This window comes from Acanthaster planci, linkage group LG03 (genome assembly GCF_054643075.1).
Source record: "Acanthaster planci isolate LZ-2023a linkage group LG03, COTS_SCS, whole genome shotgun sequence".
NCBI lineage: Eukaryota > Metazoa > Echinodermata > Asteroidea > Valvatida > Acanthasteridae > Acanthaster > Acanthaster planci.
In genome coordinates this window covers 6,311,501-6,327,445 of record NC_141779.1, presented here as the reverse complement: position 1 = coordinate 6,327,445, position 15,945 = coordinate 6,311,501, and the positions used below count along the sequence as shown (strand labels likewise).

The 15,945-nt window shown below is 40.1% G+C and overlaps 2 protein-coding genes across 6 annotated transcripts in view; one reads left to right on the top strand and one right to left on the bottom strand.

Annotated features, from left to right (window-relative positions):
* Positions 1-15,512, bottom strand: part of nags (N-acetylglutamate synthase) — a 78,485-nt gene extending 62,973 nt beyond the window's left edge. The window contains exon 1 of the mRNA XM_087135055.1: positions 15,407-15,512. The gene's annotated coding sequence lies outside the window, so the exon portion shown is untranslated. The remainder of the gene's footprint in view (positions 1-15,406) is intronic.
* rnf41 (ring finger protein 41) lies at positions 1,019-11,111 on the top strand. 5 transcript variants are annotated; one of them, XM_022247005.2, is made up of 2 exons: positions 1,019-1,533; positions 3,874-11,111. In XM_022247005.2, exon 2 carries the CDS (start codon positions 3,924-3,926, stop codon positions 4,881-4,883), a length of 960 nt encoding a protein of 319 aa, XP_022102697.1. In that variant the 5' UTR covers positions 1,019-1,533; positions 3,874-3,923; the 3' UTR covers positions 4,884-11,111. The 5 variants fall into 5 exon arrangements, with proteins under 5 accessions (XP_022102697.1, XP_022102686.1, XP_022102669.1 ...); XM_022246994.2 differs by having other exon boundaries at positions 1,019-1,548; XM_022246977.2 differs by having other exon boundaries at positions 1,021-1,513.
* Positions 15,513-15,945: the final 433 nt, after the last annotated feature.

Sequence of the window (15,945 nt, the reverse complement as noted above, 5' to 3'; positions counted from 1 at the left end):
GGAAAAGTTCTAGAAAAGAAATTTTGGCCAGATTTCTGATTCGCACTTTGACGTGACATTTTTCTCAAGAATTATGGTAGCGGAAATCGACAAACAGTTACAGGGCGAGATGTTACTCACTACGGGTCCAAAATACCTTTTTTTCATACTCAACAATAATATAAACTTTTACATCTAATGTCTGTTCAAATGACTTTCAAAGTTTCTGTTTTATTAAAACTGGCCGAAAACTGAACGCCTATATTGTTTCCTAGTTCATAGCTGAGCTGAGCGCATAGTTCACTGGTCTGCGTCCCTCACGTTAGGGACACGTATAGCTGGCCGTGTTTTAATTAACGTGTGCGATTTTTTATTAGCCCTGTCAGTTTGAGTGCTAAATAGTTAACTTTTTGTGTAATGTTCTGACATGAATTAAGTTTCAGCTGGTAGGCGAATGAAACACAAGTAAATATCCTTGCTAAGCCTCTGTTAATCGCAGTGTAGTAACTTACTTTTCAGTGATTATCATCAGTGCAATAAATCATTTCACGGCAATGTATTTCAAATCAGTAGTTCCTGTGTTAAATACTAAATAAAAAGAAATTTTGATGAAGTTATTTTCTGTAACAAAGAAGAAAAAGCAAATATGCTATCAGCTACTGCTTGATCGTTTCCTTATTTACATACACTCGGCAGGATTCTACCGGATTCATTGCGCGCTACCGGGTCCCTACGCATGTTCATGTTACAGGACAGCGCATAATTTTATTTTAGGGGTATCTCCGGGGACAGAGGCGAATAAAAAAATCGCGTGGCTTACCCCGATAAAATTTAAACGAAAAGTGAAAAACCGGAGGCGGCCAACTTCTTACAGAGAGTCAACAGGCGGCGCAGTGCTACTTCGGCCCGATTTTGCCGAACGAAAGAAGGTAGTCGGGTTCATCGGGTCTGGGAACCTAACTACTGTATGGTATGTTACGCCCCAACTATAGCATAAGTCCCAACTATAGTTGGGAAGTCCCAACTGTAGTGCTGCAGTTTTACGTCGTGATGCATATGTGCCTCGCAGTTGGGCTGGCTCAACTATTGTTGACCAATGTCTGTGGGGAATGTCTCAGCATTATCTAAGTCAATGTGTCTCACACTTGACACAATTCATCTAAAATGTGGCACTTCATCGGTTCATCTAGCCATATGACCAATGACATGACATTTGTAAACAATACGACTTTGGCACATGCTGGGCACATCGTGCACACAGGACCTCTCTGCTGTAGTTGGGCCGGCCCAACTGTAGCGCTCTAGTTGGGACGGGCCCAACTATAGTTGGGACTGGCCCAACTATAGTTGGGACTGATGCTATAGTTGGGGCGTAACAGATATCACCTACGTTGCGGCGTTGGGCAGTCGATATACATATGTACATGTACAGGACATGTACATGTATATGTACGTTACGCGTACCGTATTTCATCTTTAACTTTTAAGCTTAAGATTTCATGGAATTCGACCTTGAACTTCTTCCGGAAAACAGGTGAACAGCTATGACAAGAGGTCCCTATTTGTTTGGTCAGTCTGGTCGTGGTCTAGTGTAGTTTTGTTTTCCTAGTGATCTGCCATTAATTTTGTTAGTCTCCCTCCATCATGATCAGTTGACAATGGTCGAACTGACGGTACGGACCGGCCATGCTGTTTAGCGTCAACAAGCGGAGCGTCAACACGTATCATACAAGTATGCGTCAATAAAGCGTCAACAACTCTAAAATGCCCCCTAAAGATGGTCTTATCATAATTTAGAGACTCTGAGACCTGCCACTGTGTAAGTGAAACATCGAATTCTCTTCCAGACATGCCAGATTCAAGCAGAAAAATGAAACTTTTTCGCGATGTTGGCCTATGGAGGCCGCCATCTTTCCTTACAAAATTACTCCACCATCCGCATGAATACAAGATTTTCAGTAATGTGATACATTGAATATGATATGTAGGAACCTTACTAATAAAATTGTAAATATAAAATATTTGCATAAAAATGCTTGAATATTTAGTTGACGCTTTGTTGATGCTTAATAATAACATGACCTAACTCATAAGCCTTATTGTTGAAGCATGTAGTGATTTTGCACAACATTAAAAAGGCAGTTTCCCCTTTTTTCCTTCCAATATTGGCTTTCTACCATTGTGCAAAATTACTCACGCCCATCAGCAATAATAGGACTTATCAATCACACCAGCCACAGCATCATGACATGAGCGATGAGCATGTTTCTTACTCTCTAGTTTATGGCCTAACGACGTTACTAGCAACGTTAATAACAGGCTGTCAGTCACTTTGCGTGTTTCCACTTCCACGACGCCCTGTGCCACTTACCCCCTCCCCCATCGCCACTTTGCCCTATCCCCACATTGCCCCGCCACCACCTTGCCCTAGCCGGCTTAGGCTAGGGCAAGGTAGCCTAGCCAGTCTACTGGACTCCCTCCATATCCTAGGCCCCACAGCGGTCCATTGAAAAAGCGGAGACTCAGCAAAAATGCCTTCTAAACCCTTTTTGTGTGTATGATTCACGCACCCCATCAATACTCTGATGTATTACTTTGGGTGATTTCCAATTTGTAGAAGTCCGTGAAATTTTGGTTTTGATTTGGGCCATTCGTTTACCACAGCAATTAACTCCTGATCATTGACCGATGCCAAACACAGTCGTGGTACCGAGTATGTTTAGACACAATAGACAGTGCATTTCTTTACAGGAAGAATTCACAACACTGTTGGAAACTCACAAGCATTAATCTTTAATGTGTGAATCCCTTTTATCATGTAAACCTTTTAATCACAGTAACTCAAAATATAAATGAAGGTAAGTCTTTTAACTTGACAAGCTTCAACCCTTCCAACTCCACCGTCATTAAAACAATCAGATTAAAGTTAGGCGTAAACATCTTAATGCCTAACCCCAACCCTCCCAAGTCCTCCAAATTCCTTTTATGTAAAGTGGAGGAATTTGGAGGATTCAGGTTGTATGGCAAAAGTGCATGGCTGATTTCGAAGAATGGCATACGTGAAGGTCATGGATTCGACCTTATGTTGTTTGTGCTTAGTCAAGTGCAAATTTAGCCCGTTATTTCTTTTAAATCAACTGCACAGCTCAAGAATGCCATTCGCACTGCCACAACATTATGAGAGAAATTTCCGGAGGATTTTGCAGGATTTGGGCAGTTAGGCACACCTCCGAATGACATTTTCAAGAAATTTTGGAGGATTTGGGCTGATTGCAATTTTTTCATGTTGAAAATCAGAGGATTGTTTAGGATTCAGAATGGTTCCGAATAAAGAGGCCGAGGGGGTTAGGGTTAAATGAACGTGTAATGCAGTGTTTTTGTGGGGAAATAATGACACAAGTCATTGGATGCAAAAGCTTGCCTTGGATTAGGCGACTCCTTACAAAAAACCTGGAAACCCACAGAAAACATGAAAAAACTACCGAACACAGAAAAGCAGGGACTAACAGGGAAACCCAATCTCGCACACTTGGATGCTATATGCAGATGTACTTTTGAAAGTGTCAGACTGCCACCTACCCTTTTCCCTGATTTGAGCATCCTAGTGTCCCAGGGAAACTTCATGGAATGCTGCCCCTATCTACACTGTGTAAATTGTTGGGTTTAAACCTACATGAATAAGTGTTGACCTCAGAGTCTCAGAAAATGTTGTCCAACTGACAGGCTGCCCATTGGGCCAGCAGTACAGAAATGCTGATTGGAAAGATGTTTGCTTTTCCAAGTACCAAGTGCTTACTGCTGTACAGTACTTGAACCTCACTCAGTATTGGCATACCAACAATGTACTCTACAAGTGACTGAAGATAAAGTAACGCTGAATTTGTTGTTTCATAGGTACTGTGTGCATTTAGTGGATCTTCTTGCTGGGCAAATGGTCAAGAAAAATGGGATTTGAAGTGGGACGTTTCCGCGGTGATGTGGATGAAGAGCTTATCTGCCCAATTTGTAGTGCAGTCTTAGAAGATCCCGTGCAGGCACCAGAATGTGAGCATGCCTTTTGTTCTGTATGTATCCATGAATGGTTGAGCAGACAACGCACATGCCCAGTGGATCGCAATCCCATTTCTTCCCAGCAGTTGAAGCCAGTGCCCCGAATATTACGCAATTTACTGTCTCGCTTGTACATTGCATGTGATAATGCCAGCTTTGGGTGTTCGGCCGTCATCAAGCTTGATTCCCTTCAGCAACATCTAGAGGAGTGTGAACACAATCCCAAGCGACCAGTCCAGTGTGAGCAAGGCTGTGGTATGGTCATTCCCAAAGATGAGCTCAAAACACACAACTGTGTCCGTGAACTAAGGGCTGTTGTCGAGGAACAAGCATCAAAGATAGGAGATTATCGGGCTGAAGTTGAGGATGTCAAACGCTCCCTGGCAGAACATCGCCATGAAATGCAAATGCTCAAGGATTACATACGAGCAATCAGAGTCTCAACACCAAATGCTAATCCATCAGTTCAGGCAATTGAAGATGAATTGGAAAACAATGAGATAGTGCGGTGGGTCAACACAGTTCCCTTAGCAAAGGTCACTCGTTGGGGAGGCATGATCTCAACCCCAGATGCTGTACTACAAGCTGTTATCAAGCGATCTCTCCAGGAAATCGGCTGCCCACCCCACCTTGCCACTGAGTTAATGGAGAACGCTCATGAACGCAATTGGCCACATGGCCTGTCGACTCTAGAGACACGACAAATGAATAGACACCTGTATGAGCGTTATGTTACCAGGCGCATACCAGGCAAGCAGGCAGTACTTGTCATGGCATGTGACAATGTACACATGGGGGAAGAAATGTCGCTTGAACCGGGATTAGTCATGATATTTGCACATGGCATTGAGTAATCTTGAACTGTTGAACGTACTGTCAGAAATTTGTCCTGTTATTAACAGTTGTATTTAATGTACAAAACGTAACCTCTTTTAGTTGGCCAGATTTTTTGCAGTAATATGCTTGTCATGTTTTGTTTGTATGTTAATACTAACAGGCCACATAAATTTAACTGTAACATTTGTTGCTTGTACTTTTTGTCAAGGTCTACATGTACATGTACAGCAGCCAATTTCATCAAACATGGCATAACTTCACACCATGCGTAAGCCTTGTGCCACAAATTTGTGTTGTACACATGTTCATGTAGCTGTGCAGTATACTTTCTGTTAATTTTACAAAAAGTTGCTTATTAGCTGCACATTTTGATTATTTCATGGGTGAATATGATTATCACTTTTATGACGGCTGTTCCTTAGCAGTGTTACAGCAGTCACCAAACAGTCCTTGAATTACCCCAGCCTGGCGTTTTGAAAAAAGTTCTGTCTTTTCTCTGAAAAATCCCAGAGTTCTCTCACAGCCAAACAAGTTTGTCATTTCCTCAAAGAAACAAAGTAATTTTTCCTGTTAATTTTAAGTTCAAAATAATGATCCTTAACTAAACACGATTAAATGTAGTTAGTTACCAGTACAATGTACTTTCATCATCTTTACTTAGTGTTACACAACTTACTCTGTAGAATGATTGCATAAGTTATGCCATAAATGTGTTATACAAGTTACTGACTTACTGCATTAATTTCCTGAAATGTGTCATATTTTGTTGTACAATTACACATGTGACATACAGAAAACGTGTGTAAGTGAAGTGACCCCATCATTTAACATTTCCTGACATTGGCTGCAGAGGTCTCATACATTTTACATGTAGCCTTTCACAAATACTACCCTGCTCATCAGGCCATGATGAGATCAACTTCTGAGTACACGTTTTGTGCACGTACACTTACACTGTACATGTACACCCCATACCGTGTACACTGTACACATGCATCCAAAAGTTATGGTATAACCCATTCTTTGGTTTAGCACTCTAACAGACTGGTAATTGTAAACTTCTTTACATTGTATGTTGTGGTGATTTGAATGTGATAAAACATACCTGTACCTGTGTACAGGTTCCTCGTGAAGTGCCCAATTTACAGGTAAAGTGGTCCCCTCCTTGAGTCCATTCCACTACATGTAGGCCATAGACCTGCTGCATGTACATGTATGAGATTGACCAGTGTGTAGTTGTACATTGTGTAGACTGTGAAAAAGCCCAAATATGTTGACCCTGGTAGAGTCGTTCACAAATTTGTTAATATCTTCAGTATGTGAGTTTATAAAATGTAAGTCTTATTCTGTACATAAGTTTATAAAATGTAAGTCTTATTCTGTACATAACTGTGTTGGTCAGTCCATGTCAAATACATGTAAATGACTTTGGGGGTCAGTCTCACAGATTTTCTTGAAATTTTCTGATTTTTTTTTTCCACAAAACTCCAAAACCTAATTTTTAGTGTTTTTGATCATGCGGTTTGTGAGATACCCGTACAGGTCATTGAATTTTTGTACCGTATATTGGAAGCACAGTGAGTGCACTTAGGGCTTTCTTTTGGCAAAATTTCAAAGAAATTAATTTTGCACCCTGCAAGGGATCAGAGGTCAATGTTCTGTTTGCCTGACCTCATTCTTGTATTCCACATGACATCATTATGGTCTTTTAACACACTGCAAAATTCCTTTGTGTTAAAATTTGATGCTACATGTATACAGAATTGCACTGAAGTTTCAAGATGGCTGACTGTACAGTATGTTGGAATTTTAGCTGTGTGATTTGCAAACACAAGGGTTTCTCAGAGCTTTAATTTAAGATGTAATTCATGTCTACATACATGTACATGTATGTACATGCATCTGTCACTTCTCTTGGGAGATACAGGTGTTCAAAGTCATAGAATTCATACAGATCAAAAGGTCAAAATTCAACAACTTTCCAAACCACATGACTTAAAGAACTACAATCTTGGTTTTAGAAGTTTCTCTTCAGACTAAACAATTGTAGCAAATTTCCAAAAAATCTTTGAGATTGACCCAGAAAGTGTTGGATTTTACATTGAATGACCCATAAAATGTATACAGAACTTCTGTGCACATACATGTATGTGGAAGTGTCCAGATGGATGTTAATGAAACCATTGATTACATTGCAAGTGCTAAGTCTGTTGCACAAGTCTGTTACCCAAATGTATGTGATATTAACAGCAGCTATGCAATGTGTTACTTGTACATGTTCATGTAAATGTTTGTATGTACATGTATACATGTATGTGAAATGAAATTGATGTGGCCACTTTGACCAAAGAAGAATATCTACTATAGCATTTACATTAGTTGCTTTTCTATGCATAGAGCATAACTGACTAAGGGTGGCAATTTGAGTGGATGTACATGTACATGTAGTTAATGGCTTAGAAAAATCACCATTTGAAGGCTTGTCTCATTTGACTTGAAGTGATCTGCAGTGAAAAACCTAGTGCAAAGTAAATTGCCAATTTTTGTGAGGAAATGCATAGAGTTGATTTGAAAGCCAGTCAATAAGTTGTCACAGTTTGACTCAGTTAACAGCTTAATCAAAAGGTTTGATGATCTTAAGGTAAATTTGTACAAATGCTCAGTATCTAAGTATTTGTAATTCAAACCATTGCCTCTTTGTTGAATTAATGAATTTTATTTCATTTTCAGACAAATGAACCCTTAACTAGGAATGTGTGCATTTGGACTACATCTACATGAATCAAACTTGTATATTAATAAACCGTCAGGTTATGAAGCTGTTGCACTTAAAGTTGATCCGTTCAAATTACGTTGGGTCATTGGTCATTTTACGAGTAACTGGATATGAACAAAGGCAACCAGGATATCTTCTAATTATACATGTAATTTATCTGAATATCTACACGTGACTCTACACACAGGACTGCATGGCTTTTGGTACTAGTGATTGCATTTGAAGCAAGATATGGGACGGAGAGAACCCCCTCCCCCCGCCTTTGTGTTGGTCATTGTTTGATCAGAATCTCAGGAATTCTTTACAGACTTCAAGGGGGGGTGTGTTAGGTAACAATAGTCTACAGTGTGTATAGGGATTGGACAGGTAAGGGGGGTACCCCTCCGTCTCATACATGTATCTTGCCTGGTATAAGTGATTGACTTATACTGAACTTCTTACCAAAATATTCAGTCCTGAGTAGTAATAAAGAAACAATCAACTGACAGAGGTTTGTAAAACTTATTGATTGTGGATGGTAAACATGCATGAATCTTTCATTATCAAAGGACGTGTGTACCGGTAGCTTACTCTGTGTTAAGTTATGATGTCATCTACATGTATTATATCACTTTGCTCTTGGTGATTGACTAAAAAATTGCAAATGAATGAATACATTTATGAGGCTCATAGGCACAAGTAACTTCCAACCACTTACAATCTTGATATTGTCCTTATTCCTTTGTTAACATACATGTGTCATCCATTGTTCAACTTTGAAACATTCACCATAGCTTTAGACACTTATATCGTACCAAAGTATAATGCAGGCTTTTGCCTCCTAGATATGTTTAATTTAAAGTCCTTTATTGTGTTTACACTTCTTGTTGTTAATCTGTTATTAGCTCCTGAAATAGAGCGCACTTGCTTCATTTTAGAGAAATGTTGTGCTGTTCTTAAAGTACATACATGTATACTTCAATCTTCCATGCAAAGTATATCAGCAAATTTCATACATCCTTATAACATATATGCCTGCCATTATGTTTAACCATGAAATTAATATTTGTCTTGTAGCTGGCATCCATAGGTGTTGCCAGGCAGGAGGTTGACACCCTCCTGATCATTGTCATTTTGGCGATATAGGTGGTTGTGAACAGTGCCATCATGTAGAAAATATACATGTACATGTGTATTTATTTCCTCTTCACATTAAGTGGCCAGCTCACAGAGATGAAAATTTGTGATTCTAAAACTGACTCTTGAGGAAAATTTCAATTTGCACTGTACGCGTAATTATTCTCAAGATTCGAGAACAGAGTTTGTATTCTCTTTCGGAGGGTGTGGACCCTGAATGTAAGAGATGCTTTAGTACACTTTCTTTGCCATTCAGGGGTAATAGTGTGCATATATTTTTATATTTTATCAGTGTTATAACAAGTCATTTCAAGGAAGTGACTTGAGTCAAGTCAGGTCAAGGACAGGTTGAGTCAAATTTATGTTTGAGTCAGTTTGAAACAGGTTTTTGAAGAATATCTATTAATTTAGTCCAAGAGGTAGTTACTGGGCTGTGAGTCAGTTATCAGTAGTGTAGCAGGCAGGACTTGTTGGTATGCATCCACAACCCTTAACTGATGTGATCTATGAACACAGCTGGGTTTGAATTGTAGTGGTTTATTTGGGCTGCAAGGGTGAGGTCAAAAGACATGCAACTTTGTGCAAGGAGGCAAAAAGTTGGTATCACCAAAGCAAATGACAATAATTAAGAAAAATAAGAAAAGGGAAACTCCTAAGTACATTGACACAACATACAGGACTGTTCAAATTACAATACACAAAAAACAAAACCTCATAAGGGAGTTAGTATACTGTTCCGTAAGTTTATTAGATGTTTCACTTGTCTGGAATTCAAAGCTATATTACATGTTGAATTCTAGGCCAAAATGTCTTGTGCATTGATAGACCTTTTGTCTTTAACCACTTACGAAGAGTCAGAGGACTGAGTTAAGTCTAATCTCAGCAAGCCTAGTAACTTCATATTTCTTCAACAAGGTACATGTAACATACTCTTATAAAAGCCATACACTACATTAAGTTCTTTACCAAATCCATTACACGAGAAGTTAGATTTGTACGACCAAACTTCTTTCCATCTTTCTCCGAGCAAAACTTGATTTATCTACAATTACAGGCTTTACTAAATCATGAGGATGCTATTCTAACCTGAGCCCACAGAGGTGGACGGAAGAGGAGGCCACGTAGAATGCATGCGTCATATATTATCAGGAAGCATAAAGACGTACTCTTCACCGAAGATCTTATCGCGCCCAAAGCAGTGCAAGATGGGTAACTCTGCCAAAAGGTGTAATTACTGTGGGTGCCATTTGAACAAACTATACGCCTGCACAGTGGATGTACAGGGGCAGGCGTGCACGCGCGTACCAGGTGTGCGTGCCTTGCGCAGCGTCTGTACATTAACTAGACTTGAAATCAAGCCGGTAATTTGCTGGATGTGGTCCACCTTCTTCGCGATGTGTACGCTGTGCGGTTTGGCAGCAATTTAATAACACGCGGGAAAGGTCAGTGCAACCTCGTTCCCCAATATGCGTATCCGACTGTACCCAATTGAACATTTTGCAAGCCCTTTTGTGCACAACATATGGGCTTGCTACCAAAATTGGATGAAGCACTTTGATTGGTTAAGAATCCTGATAATATGAATATTTATTTCAGTGGCAACTTGATTGGTCAGTTGAACGTTTATTAACAATAACCACAGTCTCGTTCATTGAAGGTGTTACATTATCCTAAAAGACGATTTGAAAAAAAGCATTGATTCTCACCAGAAAAAGATAAAATAGATTGTTCACAGATTTCTTCTTGAATAGTTATGTATACTTTTTCTCTAAGCATCATATTAAAATGGAAATTAATGCAAGATATGAAAGAAACTGGCACTAATCAATGTAGACATCGCTATAAATAACGGACGAGTCTTCTGCAGCGTGATCTACTCATTGGCGCTCAGCATGGAAATATATGAATCATGCAGTTCAGTTGTTGCATACATGAATATCTATCCAGAATCAGGTTGATCACGTCGTACTTAAGGCGGCTACAGGGGTTGTGGACCAACGTGTATGGGCGGCCAAAAAGGCCAAAATTATTTTTAACAAAAACAATACGAGCATCTAAAAAAACAATTTAAATCTAAAAAAACAATCACGAAAACCATTTGAGAAACAAATTATTAAAAATTTTAATAAAAAAAATAAAAGTTACGTCACAAACAAAAATTCACCAAAAATGAATAATCACGGGAGAACAACATTTTCTTATCAAAATGTATGGTAAAACACAAAACAAACTCTAAAACATTTATAACAGAAATAATTCAAAAAATAAATAACCAACATCTGAAAACAATATGCCCCAAAAAGTTCCCAAAGTGAAAACAGTAAATGAAAATACAAAATAATTGAAAAAAAAAGAAACAAAATTATCCAAACCAAAGGTCGCCAGCAGTTCTTGAGAGAGATGTTCCTTGTCGCAGACGTTATATGCCCTGCAAACAAGTGCCCAGTTAAATAAAGACTTGATCTTGGGTGATGGAACGAAGCGCTGTGGAGGTATGTATCTGTATGAGTGGGTTTCCAGTAGACTTGGCGGGCAAGACAGCCATTCTGGTTTCTGGAAACCTGAACGTCAAAAAATGAGAAGTTGCAATCCTTTTCTTGCTCTATGGTGAATTTTGTGAGCTGATGGACTGGTGTAAATTCGAATATACAGTTCGCATATAAGTTCGGAATGTACCATTCTAAACGGGGTTTTGAATTTGATGTACGTTTTCGTGTGTATTCACAAAGTAGTTAAAATAAATAATTATTGTTTTCTCAGGTTTATTATTTTTATTGTAAGGTTTTCTGTACGTGTGTCTTTAGTAGGCCTATGTAGGTTTATGTTGAAATAAGAACGTGCATAAAATACGTACAAAGAAAAGGAACACCACAAACCATATTGATGACAGAATAAAAATGAAATAACCAAAAATACTGTCCCACCCTGCAGCATGATGGATGCATTCACTGGAAATGTATGGATATGGAATAAGTTTGAATTAAAATTCTGGCATAGTTTGACCTTTCCGATAGAGGAGGATGAATAGGAATGAGGTTAAAGAGAATAATTTGCACAAATAAATAAAATATGATAATTAAAATAGAAAATGAGTCATCTTGTATGATGTCATGCTGTGGTGGTAGAATACTGACTGGGCACTTCGGTATTAAGTGAGCATCGATCTCAGACAATCTCCAGACAAGGAAGGGAACCGTGCGGTAGGTCGTGTGTACTCCGGAGGTGAGTGTCGAGTACTTCGAAAGCGATTGATACAATCAAAAGAACTCAATCATCGGACCAATGTGGGTGGTAATGGGGTAACTAAAGACCAATCACAATGGCAATTCTTAATTTCACCTTTTATGAAACTTAATTATATTTAAAACAATCTATTACGTAAAACTAGATAAAGATTGCTATTGACGTCAAAAGTACTACATATGTAGTTGAAGTCCCCCTCATATCAACCAAACTGAAAACAAAAGTCGTCGGGAGCATCCAACAGAAGCCTGTTTTGATGACGTCATAATAGAGCGTCTCCAAGAGTTTGCAACGCGTTGACCAATCACAATGCACAAAATCTGTCTACCCAATGTGCGTTTGGAAAGGTTCGACAGATTTTGGGCATTGTGATTGGCCAAGGCGTTGCAGAATCACCCGTGTTAAAGGTCTATTTCATTATTTGGGGGCGAAAGCGACCGCGTACTTGCTCGCACCTCACTGTGAATTAAAAGAGGTCGGACAGTGAGAGTGACTTGGAATTGCTTTCACATCGACAATCGCGGTTGATCAACACTGAATCATATGATTAAGTTCAACTGTCCCAATTTGAACCGGAGTAAGATTCTGATACATTTCAGGCAGATGGCCACAGTCATTTGCCAAAAATGACATCTAACTTGCTGTACCCGTTTTTTCTCTGTTCTGCTATCCGCCCGAGCTGAAGTGCACCCCCAGTCGGCGAAAGAAAGACATGTAGTTACAAGTCGAAGAAACTGAGAGTAAGGGATGGAGTTCTTACACTTGAGGGGGTGAGACGATTGGTAGTGCAGGTAGCTGTTCATTCATAACTGAATCTGCTTGCCCTGAAGAAGGTACTCATAAAGTTACCGAAAGCTTGGCAATCACATATTGCAGAGCACTGATTTGATATTGTTACGGGCGCGAAATTTGGGGATTGAGTACACAATTGTCGACTCAGCGAGGATGGGCAAGCTGGAGAGATCGTCGTCGGTTCAAGAATAACAACAGGTTTATTGTCTCTCAACACTGCCTGTACACACCGTACCAGATGCGTGCGATCCTATGCATAAAACCTTAACGTTGAGGCATGTGCATTGCGAGCGAACGTTGAGTGAGACGCGCTCCTTACTCTGTGCGAGGTTGCTAGAACCTGTCACGATCTGAACCAGGTCTGAGCTGAGCCCCATGCCCAAAGATCGTATAGAATGTGACCTGACATGTTACTACAAAGGTGTGGAGAGGAATCTCACCTTCAAAATAGTTGATTCCAGTTAGTCTCCGTTGCTGTCACAACAGACATGTACAAAGATGAGCCTCATCAGCAAACAGGTTGACGACACAATCAAAAGAACACAACATGAAACAGTGCCTCTGACCGAGGGCAACATTGTATCTGAGTTCAGCGATGTTTATGAAGGGCTAGGATGCCCAGCAGGGGAATACCACATCGACATTGATCCTACCATGCAACTAATCCAGAATGCACCACGTGGTGTTCCTGTTGCTATGAAAGATAAGCTACGTGAAGAGATATCTGAAATGGAGAAACGACGCATCATGGCAAAGGTTACCGAGCCTATAGCATGTCTCGGCAGCTTGGTTGTTGTCGATAAACCGGGAAAGATGCAGGTTTTTTAGATCCACGAAACTAAATAAAGCTATCAAGTAACTCAAATATCAGATGCCGATTTCAGATTTCCATCATGCAAGTTAACCTCGATGAGGAGAACTCCTTCCTGACAACTTTTCTGGACCCCATTTGGCAGATACTGCTATCTAAGAATGCCGTTTGGAATAGCTTCTGCACCAGAAGAATACCAGCAACGACAGATTGAGATACTACAGAGGCTACTAGGTACAGCAGTAGTCACTGACGATATTCTGGTGCATGGCTGTGATGTGGTAGAACATGACAGGAATCTGAGATCACTGCTTCAGCGGGCAAGAGAAGCAAACCTAAAATTCAACTGGAAGAAAATCAGACTGCAGCTAGGTAAGGTGGCATACATGGGCCATAGCCCCAGTGTTGACAACAAATGGAGTCCGTCCAGATCCAAGGAAAGTAGAGGCAGTACAGAACCTGCAGCGACCGGACTCGATGAAGGCAGTCCAGCGTCTGCTGGGATGTGTCAACTACCGAGCATGAAAATTGTCGAGGCTCGCCGATGTGAGCGAGCCATTCTGAAAGTTTGACGGAGCAGACGACAGCCTTCACGTTGCAGTCACAAAAAGAAGCGACCCTTCAGTCGATAAATGATATGATTGCCAGTGCTTCAGTTATCTGGTACTAGTTGACTAGAAGAAAGAGGTCACAATACCGTGTGACGCGTCCAAGAAAGAGCTTGGAACAAGCCACCTTCAGAATGGGCAACCAGTCGTGTTGCGTCCCAGCCCCTCACCTCTGTAGAGCAGAATTATGCACATGTAACCTGGAAATTTGCCCCGCTAACTTAATACATAAGACTTTGGGAAAGTAACAAGATTTGAAGACACCTGGTTCAGGAAGACTGGGTCGCGATTTATTTGGAAGGTCAGGACAAAGTTAAAAAAATGAAAAAAAAATGGAAATGTGATAACAACCCAACACAGTGCCACAAGTGGATTACTCGAGTGACCAATCAGGCACAAACCTATCAATCAAAACAAAAAGAAATGACGAAAATTAAATACATGTACACAATAATTCAATGTGGAAGATGAGGGATAAAATAAAGTACCAGTACATACCAAATCATCTATAAAGAACAAAAGACAAGGTCTCCTCAAAAAATGAGTGTTCAAACATAAACTGGCCATCACGCACCTAGAGCATCACCTCAGTACTGAATACATGTACATGAATACCAACTAGTACCTGAATCATACACAATGTAAAACACTTTATAAGGTAGTCACCCAGTCTAAGGCCACATGGTCACTGACCAGACAGGGTAATAAATCCTCTTATCCTGACACACTGTCATGAATATTCATAAGTAGCCAGCACCAGCCAGAACTGTTTATTGGTAAAGTAGACTGGCCAAGGAACCTCTGTCTTCACTAACTACATGTACACTAACATACATGTACCTCATACACGGCCAATGGCTGTAAACTACAGTGCAGACTGTGTGAGTCTAATCCTTTGTTCTGCACCACATGGTCTAAAGCTGAATTCCCTCACAGCTTTTACACATTAGAAATGCAGTTAGTTAACTTGAAATTCTAAAATTTTAGAAGATCACTCTATATCTTAATTTAGTATCACAGTACTAGGAATGGAAGAAATGGAAGAAACTTACAGAAGACTATGCCAAACTTCCATGCTCACAACCTTCCCCGCATCAGAAACTTCAAAAGAACCTTTGCCAAAATTACAAACTAACTAGTTTGACACTAAACTACTGACTTACAATACAAATAGCAAATTACAGCAAAACTCACCCCAGCTGCAACTGGTGACAAGAGCAGAAAAGTGAAATGCGGGAAGGCTGAAGAGAGCTGTGAGTGGTAATGCTCACTCTTCAGTAACACACACCAGTCTGAACAATTAACTGCGGGAAGCTCGATGAGCAATGCTAAACTATAAGGTGATACGGGGCACCAGACAAGTTGCTGACTAAACTAAGGAAGCTTGTAAAAGAAAAAGTGTCATGTAAAAAACATTCAAATCTCCCTTCCACACTCGCCACCACTTAAAATCCTTGTTGTCCTCAACAAGGGAAACTTAAATACATGAAATGCACCATCTAACCTAAGTTATTACAGTATAATACTTATTTCCACTCCCCGAAGCGCTGAGGTGGTCTTCGCCTTCGTGGAGGGCGCCGTCTGGAGAGTACCTCCTCAAATGACAAGTCATTGTTCTCAGTGTCTGTACTGGAGCCAGGCTCTTCCAGCTGTAGTGTTACAGGACGTTTTCTTCTAAGGAGTCTGGGTAGAGGTGGGTGCCTTCTGCTGTCATTAGTGTGACCACTTCCTTC

Coding starts and splice junctions, on each gene's coding strand:
- rnf41 (XM_022247005.2), top strand. CDS start 3,924: ATGGGATTTGAAGTGGGACGTTTCCGCGGTGATGTGGATGAAGAGCTT.